The sequence below is a fragment of the Coffea eugenioides genome, chromosome 8, assembly GCF_003713205.1.
Source record: "Coffea eugenioides isolate CCC68of chromosome 8, Ceug_1.0, whole genome shotgun sequence".
NCBI classification, from domain to species: Eukaryota; Viridiplantae; Streptophyta; class Magnoliopsida; order Gentianales; family Rubiaceae; genus Coffea; species Coffea eugenioides.
The window spans coordinates 14343344-14358429 of NC_040042.1; the positions used below are offsets into that span (position 1 = coordinate 14343344).

Consider the following 15086-nt stretch of genomic DNA (forward strand, 5'->3'; position numbering starts at 1 on the left):
CGACACTTACATGATACATGGGGGACGCCCAAACTCATAGGCCGACCTTGGAACTCGAGCCGGCATGGGTTTGGTCGGGAACCTTGGTGAGCTATGAGAATCACATGATAAGCTTGATCTATTTGAAGAGATCTTGCTTGGCATACTCGTGGAGTATAGCCTTATAAATGTCGTGCGGGCCCGAAGCGGTGTAGGGTGGACGGATGAGAAGTAAGTGGTGATCTACGGTTTGGAAATATCAACCCGGTTGACGGAGAGTCATCGCGGGAAGATATACGAATGAACTGGCAACGCAAGTGGAACTTAGCTCCTGAGAGCTACCATATCCTTGAATTGCTTCTGTTTACATTTTGTTGGCATTATTAATTACTTGCAAGTTATCACTTGAACTGTTACTTGGGCTTGTTACCTGAACTATGTGCCTGCATGTGTGTTCTTGGCCTCACGAGCGTTTTTGCTCACCCCGTTAGATTTGTTTTCCTTAACAGGATTGAACTCGGAGATGTATTGGAGAACCCTCCTGATGTACTTTTGTTTAGGGTTTCTATTATGTTTTGGCTATGCCTTGGTTTTGGATTGTACTTTTGGATTTGAAATGTAACTTTTGGGGCGTGATGTATATTTGGGATTTAAGATGTACTTTGAACACTCGATATGCGGGTTGGATAATGGATGACGATTGTTACGCTTGAACGCTTCCGCATTTACTGTATTTAAGTTATTTACTTGTGTTGTGTAGACTGGTAATAAGCTTGAATGGAATTGCTTGAGTCCTGGCGAGAGCTGGGCAGGCATCCCGCGGATACCCTTTGGTTCGCCTTAGGGAGAAGTGGGGGCGTCACACGTTCAATCCCCTACCGTGCCCGCACGTCAAAGTCAAGATGGGTAATATTTGAGTATACCGATTTCAGATCAAGTTCAAGAACTCAAGTACGAGTTCCAATTCAAGTTCAAGAGCTCAAGTGCAAGGTCAAGTTCAAGTCCAAGTGACAAGACCCATGGTTCATTGATCTCATCGACCAAACCCTTGCCAACTCGACTCGACCAACTAGCCAATAGGGTTCGGGACCTCCAAGCATGCAACAAAGTCGTTGGAATAACAACCCAAATGACTATCAAGTCAAGTACAAGTACAGCAACTTATTTAATACAAATATCAAGAATCTAGTCATGAAGGGTCGAGTATGAGAAGGTACATCCTCGCCCAAGCAATATCAATTCAAGGGCAAGTATCTCAACCAAGCAAACATGTCATTCAAGCAAAGAAACATGGCACGTAAACACTTCACAAGTACTTAGAACACTCACCACTGAAAACAAAGCTTAAATGTCTGCCTCGGTGCAACTTCGGCCTCACTTCCAAGTGCTAGAATCGAGTAAATAGAGTACAATAAGATCCACTACTCCAAGCCACACATTTAAACGAACTACTTCCAAATTCCAACGAAGTAATCTCAGCTCAAATCACATGGTTTCTAGCTCAATTCAAGGGCAACATTCATGTATATGTTAGGTCATTGATTCAAGTAAAAGGTAGTGCAAAAATATCTCATTTTCATCCACCAATTAGGGTTTAAAACTGCCCAAAACAGTTTTGTTTCTAGGTTAGGAAGGGAAAAGTGAGGTTTTTCACCACTTAGACTTATCATATTTCGCTCAAATCCGTCACTCATATTAGGGTTAAGGTATAATCAAGTGTATAAGGCATTAATATGACAATTTCACCTCACAACTTCAAGAAAAAAGCAGCACAAAACCTCTCTCTCTTCGGCCAGCTTGAGCAGAATTTCAGCCAAGAAAATAGTGAGAAAATGGAGTTTAAACCACTTAAAGTCCATGATTTTGGTTCAAATCCAACACACACTTGTAGTTTAAAGTCTTATAGAGTGTTTTGAGCAAAATTTAGCTTAAAATTGTCATGAAAAATTTAAGATCCAAGCTAAAATTTTCAGTCTCTGTTTCGGCTAGCAAGCAGAAAATTTTCCAACATTCATCCAACTAATCACTCAATTTTCAACCAAAAATTCCTAACAAATCCACAAGGTTTCATCCCCATCATGTTAATAGATATATATATAGCCATAAATCTCAACACGTAAAGCCACCAAAATTACATATAAACATCCAAACCCTAAGTTGTCATCTCAAGAAATCAAGCATCAAATTCAAAATCAACAACTTGGAAAACTTCTAGGATTCACCGTGTGATCTAGTCTTTAAACCCACAAGATCAACTTATCTTAAACATAAGGAAAAAAAGAAAGGTGATCTAACATGTTTACCTCTTTTGATCCACCAAGCAAAATGAAATCAACCCACAAACCCATCAAATCTTCTTCCCTTCCAAGCTTAAGCCAAGGTAGGTGGTATGATCAAGATCTTCCCTTCCTTCCAAGATTGAAGCTAGAACGGATGAAGTTTCTCTTCCTTTTTTCTTCCCTAAGCTCTTGGCCCTCTCTCTCTTTCTTTCTCTTGTTGTTTTTTTTTTTTTTTTTTTTGGAAGACAAGAAATGGAAAAATGGTAAGAAAGGCTTGGTCAATGAAGTCATTAAAGAATAAAGCTTGGTTCCTATTGCGCCACATGTCCAATTCTCTTAATTTCTTGTTTAAAATATCTCAACTGTGAGAACCTAGAAAACTAGGTTATATTTATTTTATTTCTTCGCATGCATTTTCTCTACTTTACTCTATTATATGAGATTTTATAAGTGAGTATAGTTTTTAAATCATTTTCCTGGTATAAATTAGTTCATGTCAAGTTTGGAATGTATTATGGACATGGGACCTGCTAGTGCGGTTAGTGCGATAAAATTTTGACGATTAGTTGAATTTTTGTAAAGGAATATTAGTTTACAAGGTGATAGGAAATAATTAGAGGTGAGTTAGATAAATTAACCATTGGAAAGAAAAGGATTAGAGAAAACTCTAGAAAGGCCAAGTGTTGCGAACCCAGTAGATGTTGGACTTTGACCACCTTTCTTCACCTTTACTAAAACAACAATTTTGACCCAATTTTCCTTCCATTTTCATTGTCTTGGCCGAACCTAAGGAGAAGGAAAAAACAAGGAGAGAAACTTCATTTTATACCTCACTTGCTAGCTTGAATCTTGGATTCCAACTGTTAGTTTTGGAAACTACTCCATACAAGTGTTCACTAAGGAAGTTTAAAGGCTTGGGTGGAGTTATTTTGGAGGGACAAGCTCTAAGCTACCATATTTATTGAGGATACAAGGTACTTTGGACAAGAAACTTCCTTTTCCTTCATATATGTATAAATTGGTGTCTTAAGGTTGTAGTTTTGGTAGCTTTGTGAGAATATTTCATGGTTTGAAGTAGTTTTATGGTAAATTTCAGTTTTATGGTGAAAATTCTGATTACATGTGATGCTTGAGGGTTGTTCATGTTTTGATAGCTTGCTATATGAATTATTGAGGTTTTATGGTCTAGTTTACTTTGCCTAAAGGAATTTTCAGCTTGTGTACCTAAATTTCAGATTAGGGTTTCAAATCTGCCCTATTTTTGCACTGTATGTTCGTCCATGTTTGAGGCTGAATCAGGCTTAGGTCAAAACATGAAAGTTATAGCTGCCTGAAAATTTTCAGCTCAATCGGAGCACGGTAGCATGTGAAATGACAAAAATACCCTTGACTGCCAAATGTACAGTTTTACGGACAGTTTCTGTTTTCCTCTGAGATGTCACATTTTGACCTTGAAAATGGATGAATTGGTTGTCGATATCTTCATAAGACTTGTAGTTCTCTATCTTCGCTTCGAAACGGTATAAAGTGTACCCCAATCTGATAAACGTAGCTCCAGTGGTGACCAAAATTCTTTAAGATGTCAAATCTGCCGTTTAGCCTTTTGTCTTCAAAACTGATTTCCGGTTGTATTATTAGACTTGTGTTGTAATTGGATGATTTTGGGCCTAGTGAAAGGCTATTGTGGTAAGATTATTTGTGTGTCATATTGGAGCTAAATTGAGAAAAATAATGAAGCCATAAATGGCTGGAAAATAGATAAATACAAAAGGCGTGCTGCCCAAATTTTCACTCGAGAACTAGTTGGATGTACTCGCGACTTGAGCGAAAGGTTTTGGAGTTATTCATGTTTTAGAATCAACCGTTACTTTTTCACCCCGAAGCCACATGTTTGTATCTTTGCATTCATAGTTCATTCGGATGGGTTTACGACTTGTAGTCGAGCCTCAATTGTACATTCTATTTATTGAGTTTCTGAACGTGGGAACCATTATTGTTTTATCGTGGTTATTTTAGGGTTTCTCGGTGATCAAAGCCCTACTTTGGGTGAAAACTTTTGAAGTTATCTTCGCTTGAACTGGTGAGTGTGCCACTCCCCTGATTTGTTGCTTAACTAGTTTACTTGTACTTGAAATCTGTGACTTGAATGACTGTGAACTCTGTTTATTTTGAATGAGACGAGGGTGTACTTTATCACACTCGTTCTCTTGCCCGTGTGACTGTTTACTGTATAACTGGAATCTGTTACTGTGACTGATCTGATGTCGTTTGGAGGTGTATCCAATGACCTTATGGTTAAACCTGAGCTCAACCTCATGGGGAGTCAATTGAGTCGAGCTAGCAAGGGCTTGGTCGAGGAAAATTGGCAAACCATGGGGACTGTTCATGGAGAATCTTTGGGTATTGGAGACTCTGGATTTCTGGTATACTCGAATATTACCACCCACTATTACTGTTGAGGTGTTCGGGCCCGGCAAGAAGTATGTTTGGTGGATGAAATTTGGTGTAAAGTGGTGTTCTACTGGACTGGTTACTTTATTTGAAAGTTGACGGAGTGTCAACTACTATTCGATCAAGCTCCGGTGAAGCAAATGGGAATTTGGTTCCTGAGAGCCACCTGTATCCTTTCAATTTGAATCACTGTGTTTAACTGTTTCCTGTTCTATCTGATGTGGGTATATGATTGATGAAAATGAAGTTACATGATTCTTTACTGTTTATACTTCTGGTACCTCATTGAGCATAAGCTCACCCCCTTCCCGTTATCTTTATTTTCCTTACAGGGGACCAACTTTGAAATCACGATTTTTGAACGAAAGAGTCCATCTAGTGTAAACGTTCTTTTGTTCAGCTCCTCTGTAACCAAAACCCTAAATGAATTTTGTATAAGTATGGATATTTTGACTTGTACTTCAAGTAAATCGTTGAAGACACCAATGTATATAATTTGGCAAGTAGATATATTTTGGCAAGTCTATAACTATGTTTATCTCTTGATTACTGCATGTCCTTCTGGTTGTTTGAACTTTAATTGAACCTGTTGGCAAGATCGGGCAAGTGCGGCATTTGAACAAAGAAAGAAAAGTTTTCGCGGAATTGTTCACCGAATCCAGCCGCATATCCGGCCAGTCCTTGGCCGGATTGTTAGTGGAGATTGGAAATTTAGGGTTTCGCCACTGCCTCGAATCCGGCCAGCAATCCGGCCAGAAATCCGGCCAGATCTTGGCCGGATTGTGACGTGGCCTCAGTGCATTCATTTTGTTTTCAGTTTTCGTTGGAATGTTATATCAAAGTTCTATTGCATCTTTCAGTTTAGTTATTTTAGTTTCTGAAAGTTCTTTTCTCGAAGTCCTTTTGAACGTTTCATAGGGTTTTCGTGTGTTTCAATTTAGTAATCCTGGCGAGAGTTGGACAGGCGGTCCGCCGAACCCTTTGGTTCGCCTTAGGGGGAGGTGGGGCTGTCACATCATTTCTTTCTTATTGCACTAAACTCCCTTTTTTTACTAAAGTTTCCTCACACACCTCACTAAAAGTTACAGTTACCCCACTCACTAACTCTCACATGTAACAATTAATAAAATCATTAAGACTTAAATCATTGTCAAGTCAATAAACAGATAAATAAGTAATTAAATGAATAAAATGCAATGCAGTTAAAATGAGTAAAATGACAAAAATTTTTGAGTCCTCACACCATGCTTATAAGGAATATCTTTATTCAGCTCGTTTACCCATTTGATGAATTACCAGCCAATAGTTATTACCACTTTACTCCTTTTGTTGATCCTTGATTTCCTCATTAACAATCATAATGCAAGAATAAGTACGATTAAGGATAAAATACCTTACCCATCCTTCTTACTGGTTATTTCCTACCAAGATGTTTCTCGTACCAGTTTCACACCTCTCCAACTTCCAAACATCAAAATTTGATCTTATCTTTCTCTATGAAAGTTCCACAGAAAAAGTTCATGCATCAAAACAATTTCCTAAGTATGCATCTTAGCATAATTGTGAAATTACTTAATATCCACAACAAGGTAGCTATTTCTGACCTTGGACTTCTTCATTATATCAAAATTGAACAACTACAGCCTAGTAGCCTGTGACCACCCCACCTCCCTCGAGGGCGTGCCCCAAGATTTAGCGGACCGTCTACTTAGGTCTCGCCAGAACTCACTCATAACCCTTAGAAACACGAATCATAACTTCAAGAGCAAGAGGAGCAGTAACATTCAAACTTAACATATAAACATTCAATTACCGTGAATATCCATACATATCCAAAATGTAACAAAAGATTTAAACTCAAGCTAAGATACTAACTCTAGAAGAACACTAGTACTAATACAAAAGTCAAGGGGTCTAGACAAACAAGGACCAAGTAGCACTTTCAAGTGGAAGGATACAGTTTCTCTCGTATTGGCCAGTTGTCTCGCAACCGTTGATACTCCATCAACCTTGGAATACAATATCAAGATCCAGTAGATCACCACTTTATGCCAGTTTATGTCCACCAATCATCCCCCTTTACCAGTCCCGCACGCCAAACAAGTAACAAGTGGGGTCTTACTCGAGTATACCAGAGCCAATAACAAGATACAGGACCCATGGTTCGTCGATCACCTCGACCAATCCCTTGCTGGCTCGATTTGACCAACTAGCCGATGGAGTTTGGGATTTCAAGCATGTCATATAGCTGGTGGAAAACATGCTCAACCGACGTTCAAGTCAAGTACACGTATATCATTTCACATGTAAACAGTGTCAAGTTTGGGGCAAGTGTGATAAAATACACACTCACCCAGCTAATAGTAAGTCAAGATCATTCAACCACTCATTCAAGACAAAAGAGCATAAGCAAGCAAGTATTCACTTCAATCAAGGAACAAGTCATAACATGTAGGTGAAACACTCACCAATAGTTCATTGTTTATCAATGTCGAGCTCAGACCCAACTCCTTGGCCACTCTCAAAATCTGCGATTAAATATCATATGGCAAAATGCAATCAAACAGGGTTTCAAAATACACAACCTTTGTTTGAAAATATCAAAGGAAAAATCATGCAAATGGAACATATGAAACTCAGCAAAAACATATGTGAGGTATACGCACGACTTTTGGAAGAAAACGATCAAAACTTTCAAGTTTGAAATCGGAAACACGCAACTAGAAAACATGTTTGAAGTAACCATTACCTCCCTCCTTGTAAAACGCATGGTTTTGGCAAAATACAGCTTGTATGTCATAATCAAGGTGGATACAAGCAACTTCAAGTAAAATAAGTCCAAACCATCCTAAATTCACACCTCAACCCTCACTCTTGCTCACTTGACCAACAGGAAAGAAAATCCAGTAGCATATCCCCTAGTTTCTTCAAGTTAACCCTTCAAATTCCAATCCTAGTTTCATGGCAAATCAACACCAATCAAGGCGACATGTTACAAGGTATAAGTGGTACATATTGTAGGCCTCAAAAGTGAGCAAAAGTTGGCATATATATAGCTCACATGCAACTACATCAAAACTGGAAATTCGAATCCTGAAGCTGGAAATTTCAAACAAAAGCTAGAAAATTCTATATCGAAGCTAAAAGTTCATACCCAAACTAGAAATTTTCATGTTAAAGCCAAAAAGGGCATAACAAAGCTAAAAATGGCATCTCAAGGCTAGAAATAACATATCAAAGCTGGAAATTGACCACTAAAGCTGAAAATTACAAGCTACCGTAGAAAAATCATGAAATCTTCCCCAAAATCACCTCATAAATGGATTAAATTGCAAAATAAGAGCTTTTCGTAGTATAATACCTCAAACCATAGCAAACAAGAGCTTTTCTCCTCAAATCACTTCACCACAAGTTTACTTCTTCCTTTGTTGCAACGTTTCACGGATTATATTAGGGTTTCTTGTTGATTTCCTTACTAAATCAAGCAAAGATCAAGATGAAATTTGAAGTAATTTTTTCCCTTTTTTCCTCTCTCTTGGTCGGCCAAGGAAGCAAGAAAAGTGAGGAATTGTTGTGCAAAAATGAAAGATAAAGATCAAAGAAAGTCTTGGTCAAAAGCTCTTGAATCGTTGACAAGTGGCAGGATCAAGCTCCAGTCTTATCTCTTTGTCCCTCTTAGCCTCTAATTACTATCTTATGTTCCTCTAATACACTCTTAACACTTTAATCACATAATCTTTCTTGCGTAACACCTGCTCTTGTCTACCAAATTTATTGTAGACACCTCACTAGTTGGTCACACTACCATACTGCACTACGAAACTTAACATGCACCAAATTATGGAAGAAAAAGATAAAACTCTTGAATCGTTAAAGTATCCAAGAAATTAAGGCAAGTGAATTAAACCAAAAGAAAATATAAATTAACTTATTCAAAAATAAGAAAAATTATAAGAAATATATAAAATAATTTTTGAGTCCTTACACAACCTCCTCAAACTCTTGGCTAATCGTTCCTGATATATATTGATAAACTCCTAAATACAAAAGTAAAGTGGTGTAAATATTTGAATGAGCTTATCAATCTGAACTCAAAAAACTTGGGATAAAGTGCGGTCTTATGAGAAAAAGCTTTCGGTGAAAAGCTGTGTAAAGTGGTGTATAAAGAAAATATAACTTTCGGTGATCTTGAGGTTGATGGCAGGTCAAGCTGCCCTTCAGCCTCCGGCTGGAGGGCAATCCCTTCCTTCTCCCACATTCCAAAAGAAATCTTTTTCTGAACTCTTTGGTAATGCAGCTGCCCAGCCCATTTTGACTATCAATGCAGTGTCTTCGACTCATCGGGGGGAACCTGCGATTCTCTTTTCCCAAACTGATTTGACCACACTTGCTGCTCCATACAAATTTGCTTTGGTTGGTAAATTTTCTAAGGGTCTTCCCTCTATGGAGGATCTCAGGAAATTCTTCTTTTCTCTTGATCTAAAAGAGGCTGCTAAGGTTGGTCTTTTAGACTCCAGACATGTAGTGATTAACTTGGGGAATGAGGTGGACTTTCATCGGATCTGGGCTAGAGGTATATGGTATGTTTATGGTGCCCCTATGCGTGTCTTTAAATGGTCTCCTGCTTTCCATGTGGACAAGGAGCCTTCGGTGGTTCCAGTTTGGTTTAAGTTACCAAAACTGCCGCTGCATTACTTTAACAAAGAATGCTTGTTCCAGATCGCGGGAATTTTGGGCAATCCTCTGTTTGTAGATTCTGCTACCATGGTGGCTTCAAGACCAAGTGTTGCAAGGGTGTGTGTAGAAGTAGATTTGCTAAAACCTCTTACTCCTAGGGTGTGGATTGGTAATGGTGATCATGAGGGCTTTTGGCAAGCTTTAATTCCAGAAAGCCTGCCTAAATATTGTTCCCACTGTTTTAAGCAGGGACATATCCAAGAGGATTGTCATATGCTATATCCGGATCTTAAAATTCAGAGACCGTTAGCTACCAAGAAACAGGATGGTCATGCACGTTTTCAAATTATTTCTTCACCTGCCTTGGCCACAATAGGCAAACAAGATGATCATTCTGGGAACAGCAAACAGGATGATCAATCTGGGAAAGAGGTGCATCCAATAATTGTGCCGGCTACTACGGAGGAGGATGTGGGTGTGGTTGATAAGGAGGGGCCTTCAAAAAACACGAATCCTCTTGTAGAAGAAGCAAATATTTGTACTGGGATTTTCACCGAACCTGCTGATACTCAGGCGGTGGTGTCTCAGCATGATCTTGATGGACTGGAAGATACTATAACGGTGGCTCCCACTGGTGATGGACTGGAACTTATGGATGGAAAGGAAAACCAGCAAGCTAGTTCTTCGGAGCAGAATGCGCTTGTCATTGATATATCTCATTGTGGTGTGCTAGAGGATTTGCAGGCAAAACAATCATCTGCGGTTGCGGATATCTTTAATCTTGACCCGATCATTCAACAAGTCAGTGAAAAGCTCCAACATGAGGAAGGTTTACAGGTGGTTACGCATGGCAAACCAAAAGGTGTCAAGGCTAAATTTTCATCTGATCGTTCGTTGCGATCGAAAGCCAAGGTTTCCTCAAACTCTTCCTCTTCCTTGTCTCAATGATTAAGTTTATGTTTTGGAATATTAGGGGTGTTTCTCGCGCCCCAAATTTTCGAAGATTGAGGTATTTGGTAAAACACCATTCCATTCAACTAGTAGCTATTTGTGAACCAAAAATTCAAGTTGCAGAGATCCATTCGATCAGGATGAGACTTAATATGGACCATGCTATATTTAGCAGTACGGGTGATATTTGGATTTTTTTTAAAGCCTCTATTTCGTGTCGTAAAGTAGGAGAATCTAATCAACATTTGTCGTTACAAATTGATTCTGCATTATTTGCGGTCCCTATTATTTTTTCATTTGTGCACGCCAAGTGTACTGCCCTTCAACGAGTAGAATTATGGGATAGCCTTCTTGCGGACAAGCCGACTCAGTCTGCCTGGCTTCTTGTGGGGGATTTTAATGTCATTGTCTCGGAGGAGGAGAAAAGGGGTGGGGTGCCGTTTACACCAGAGGAAGGTTGGGAATTGTTGAACTTTATGTCTCAAGCTGGAATTTTTGATGTGGGGTATTCAGGGTCTATTTTCACATGGTGCAACAATAGATATGGTCGGGCGCGTATTTGGAAGAGATTAGACAGGTTGCTTATGAATCAGGTTTCTTCCAACCTAGGCTTAGGTTTCGATGTACAACATTTGTGTAGAGACCCATCAGATCACGCTCCATTGTTATTGTCGGCTCATACAAAATTGGATAACAAACCAAAGCCTTTTCGTTTTTTGAATTTCTGGACATCCAAACCAGAACTGTTGGACGTGGTTAGGTGCAACTGGATTGGGAATTTTTCAGGCCCTCCATTAAAGGTCCTTGCAGCTAAGCTTCGGAATGTAAAGATGGCCTTACGAATGTGGTCGCGCGAGGTATTCGGTGACATCTTTGAAGCTGTAAAGGTGGCAGAACAACGTGCTCTCAATGCTGAGGTTAGTTATGATGCTGATCCGTCTCAGCCAAATTTAGTTTTATTACACGAAGCACAAGCCCAGCTAAGGCGTTCACATGCAACTGAGAATATGTTTTGGCAACAAAAATCTAGGATTAAGTGGTTAAAGGATGGCGATAGGAACTCCAAGTATTTTCATTCTGTGGTGGTGGAACGACAAAGTAGATCATTAATCCATCGCATCAAGTCGTCTGATGGGAAGTGGTTGGATAGCACATCTGATATTGAGGGAGAGGCTGAATCATATTTTAAATGTTTGTTCACGGATGAATCATATGCTCAATCCTTTGAAACTCTTGAGGTTATTCCTAGATTAATCTCCTCACATGATAATGTGATGTTGGAGAAAATCCCTTCCAAAGAAGAAGTTAAGTTGGTGGTTTTTTCTATGGATGGTGATAGCGCGGCTGGTCCAGATGGTTTCTCCGGAAAGTTTTTTACCTTTGCATGGGACATTGTGGCTGAGGATGTATATGCGGCAGTTATTAGCTTTTTCTGTGGGGAGGTTTTGCCTAGAAGTATCTCCTCAACTTCAATAGTGTTGATTCCAAAGTTGCAATCTCCACAAGACTTTACACAATTTCGTCCTATAAGTTTGTGTAACTTTATCAACAAGGTGATCTCAAAGATTTTGTCGGATAGATTGTCCCGTCTCCTTCCTAAGATTATTTCTCCTCAGCAGAGTGGATTTGTTAGAGGAAGGCATATTTCAGATAATTTTTTGCTGGCTCAAGAGCTGATCTCTGGAATTCGGCAGCCCAATCAGGGGGGGAATGTGGTTTTGAAGTTGGATATGGCCAAAGCTTACGACAGAGTCTCATGGATCTTTTTGTTGCAAGTACTTCGTCGCTTTGGTTTTAGTGAGCGGTGGATCGATATGATTTGGCGATTGATTTCTAATGTCTGGTTTTCGGTTCTTATTAATGGCTCCCCATGTGGTTTTTTCCAGTCAACTCGAGGCCTGCGGCAAGGAGATCCCATTTCGCCTGCTCTTTTTATTATTGGGGCAGAGGTTTTTTCTAGATCGCTGAATTCTTTGGTAGGACAGAGAGGCTTCCTTCCCTTCAAGGTCCCTACTTCATGCCCTATTGTCACGCATCTAGCTTATGCGGATGACGTGATTATTTTTTGCAGTGGAGTTAAGCGTACTTTGAAGAAAGTTATGAGTGTTTTGGAGAACTATTGTTGTGTATCTGGTCAGCAACTTAATTCTCAAAAAAGTTGCTTTGTTGATCATGATGCTTTGACTTTACCTCGTAAACGTGTCATTTCACAAATCTCAGGTTTTCAAGCTAAGTCACTTCCTCTTCGATATCTTGGCTGTACTCTCTATTCAGGGAGAAGGAAAAGCAGTTATTTTTCAGATATCTGCACTTCAGTTGCTAAGAGAATTCTGTCTTGGAAGGAGAAGCTTTTGTCATCTGGAGGGAGGTTAGTGTTACTCAAAAATGTTCTATCATCTTTGCCTATTCATGTCTTAGCTGCTACAACTCCTCCAAAGGGTGTTCTCCGCACCCTTGAGAAAGCATTTGCAAATTTTCTATGGGGCACAACTGATAAAGGGTCTCGGTATCATTGGATTGCATGGGATTCATTGTGTAAGCCGTATGCCGAAGGGGGTGTGGGAGTGAGGGCTTTGACTGATGTGTTTAATGCCTTTTCATTGAAGTTATGGTGGTCTTTAAGGCAACGTCAGTCTCTTTGGGCAGAATTTATGTACAATAAATATTTACATAAATTGCATGCTTGCGAAGCGGAATTTCAGCCTTTACAATCGGTAACTTGGAAGAGATTGGTTACATATCAGTCTTTGGCAAATTCCCATATTCAGTGGGTGTTGCAGAATGGCTTGATAAACTTCTGGCATGAGAATTGGACTGGTACAGGTCCTTTATGTCAGCAGATCGACATTTTTGGAGATCACACAGTGGCGGATTTTGTTTCAAATGGTCAATGGAACATTCCAATGCTTCGACAATGGCTCCCAGAAAACATTGTATCTACGATTCTACAAATCATTCCCCCGGATGTTGTTTCTAATCAACCTGATAGGATGGTGTGGGATTTAGAAATTTCTGGTTCATTTTCCTTTTCTTCAGCCTATAAGGTGGTCCGCACCGTTGCCAATACGTCAATCTTTTCATCTACCATTTGGGTGAAAGACTTGCCAGCAAAAATCTCATTCTTTATGATGAGAATGCTGTCTTGGAGACTGCCGGTTCAGGATGTGTTGCAGCGCTTTGGTGTGTGCGGACCATCTCGTTGCGTTTGCTGCCAAAATCCTGGGTTTGATTCTATTGATCATGTTTTCTGTACAGGTGAAATCCCTCGCCAAGTTTGGAAATCGTTTCAGGTTGATATTGGCCAGTTTGTCACTCCTTCAACGGTAAAGCATGCAGTCATTCAATGGTGGTTGCTGCCAGCTAAAAACATTAAGCTTAAACTGGTTTATCAGCTGCTGCCATCGCTGATTTGCTGGCATCTTTGGAAAGCTAGGAATATTGCGGTTTGGGAAGGCAAGGTGTTGTCGGTCATGCAGATTAATACTTTTGTTCTTTCTGATCTCTATGACATTTTCCAATTACATTTTACAGACATTGGAGTTGGAAGGTACTCGTGGCCATGTTTTTACTCTTCACTGGTGAGTTGGCAAAAACCATTTAAATTCATCCTGGTTAGGTGGATCCCTCCAGTCTTGACGACATGTAAACTGAATACCGATGGTAGTTCTCTTGGTAATCCGGGAAGGAGTGGCGGTGGGGGGGTTTTGAGAAATAGCTCGGGGGTTTTTTTGTTGGGTTTTGCGTGTTATTGGGGTGTCATACCGAGTTTACATTCAGAGTTGAAGGCTTTGTTATTTGGAGTTAAGCTTTGTGTTATGCGAGGTTTCTTTTGCTTGCATTTGGAATCAGATTCGTCACTTCTTGTCCAAATGGTTAAGGGGATTAGTAGATGTCCATGGGATTTGCAACGAGAGCTGGACCAATTGCTCACTTTTAGGCATTTCTTTCAATCCGTCACTCATTGTTATCGTCAAGCGAATTTGCCTGCAGACCGCTTATCTAAGGTTGGAACTGAGTTAAAGTCCAACATAGTGTATGATTCATGGTTGGAATTGCCACGATTGGTTCGTGGAGACCTCAAGTTGGATAGGTTAGGTTATCCTAATTTTCGGGTTTACTAATCATTTGGATTTCTGGAATGGGGTCTAGTTCATCCACACAGATTCAAGCGTTGTTGCTGTTACTGTTGTTTTGCTATTGCTGCTGTTATTTTTTGCTCTCTGGTTGAGCAATTTCTTTCTTTTTGCACCTCTGTTTGGCAGATGCTGATGTAACGTGATATTTATTTATCAATAAAAGGTATAAGGTTTTTTTTTAAAAAAAAAAAAAAAAAAAAAAAAGATAAACTCCTAAAAACAATTCGTAGCTAATAAGCCAATTCATATCTATGACCTTTTAGTGTTCAAAACTTCATTCTCATACAATAAATAGTGTTCTTGTTTACTACGTTGTCCATACAATATAGGGTAAATTACATATAATCCCCTTTGTATTTTGTATATTGTCACATGATTCCCTTAAGATTTCAAAACATCCACATAACCCTCTTATGATTTTATATAAAGCAGAAAATTGATAGAAAGCATCACTTGTTACTGTGATTGAAATGGATGTTCTCTAAGCATGTGTGTGATGGAATCATAATGTATATAAACCCTCTTATAATTTGTATGAATATCGATTTTACCCTCCTGTAACTTTATATTTATCCACATAATTCCTCTATGATTTTATGTAATGTGGCTTTGG

The 15086-nt window shown here is 39.4% G+C and overlaps 1 protein-coding gene across 1 annotated transcript; it reads left to right on the forward strand.

Moving 5' to 3' along the window:
• Positions 1-10489: 10489 nt before the first annotated feature.
• Positions 10490-14458, forward strand: LOC113780310. The gene has a single exon (XM_027326121.1). It carries the CDS (start codon positions 10490-10492, stop codon positions 14456-14458), a length of 3969 nt encoding a protein of 1322 aa, XP_027181922.1.
• The last annotated feature ends 628 nt before the right edge of the window (positions 14459-15086 follow it).

Bases quoted from the DNA above. Each gene is read 5' to 3' on its own strand.
- LOC113780310 (XM_027326121.1), top strand. From the start codon at position 10,490: ATGGACCATGCTATATTTAGCAGTACGGGTGATATTTGGATTTTTTTT.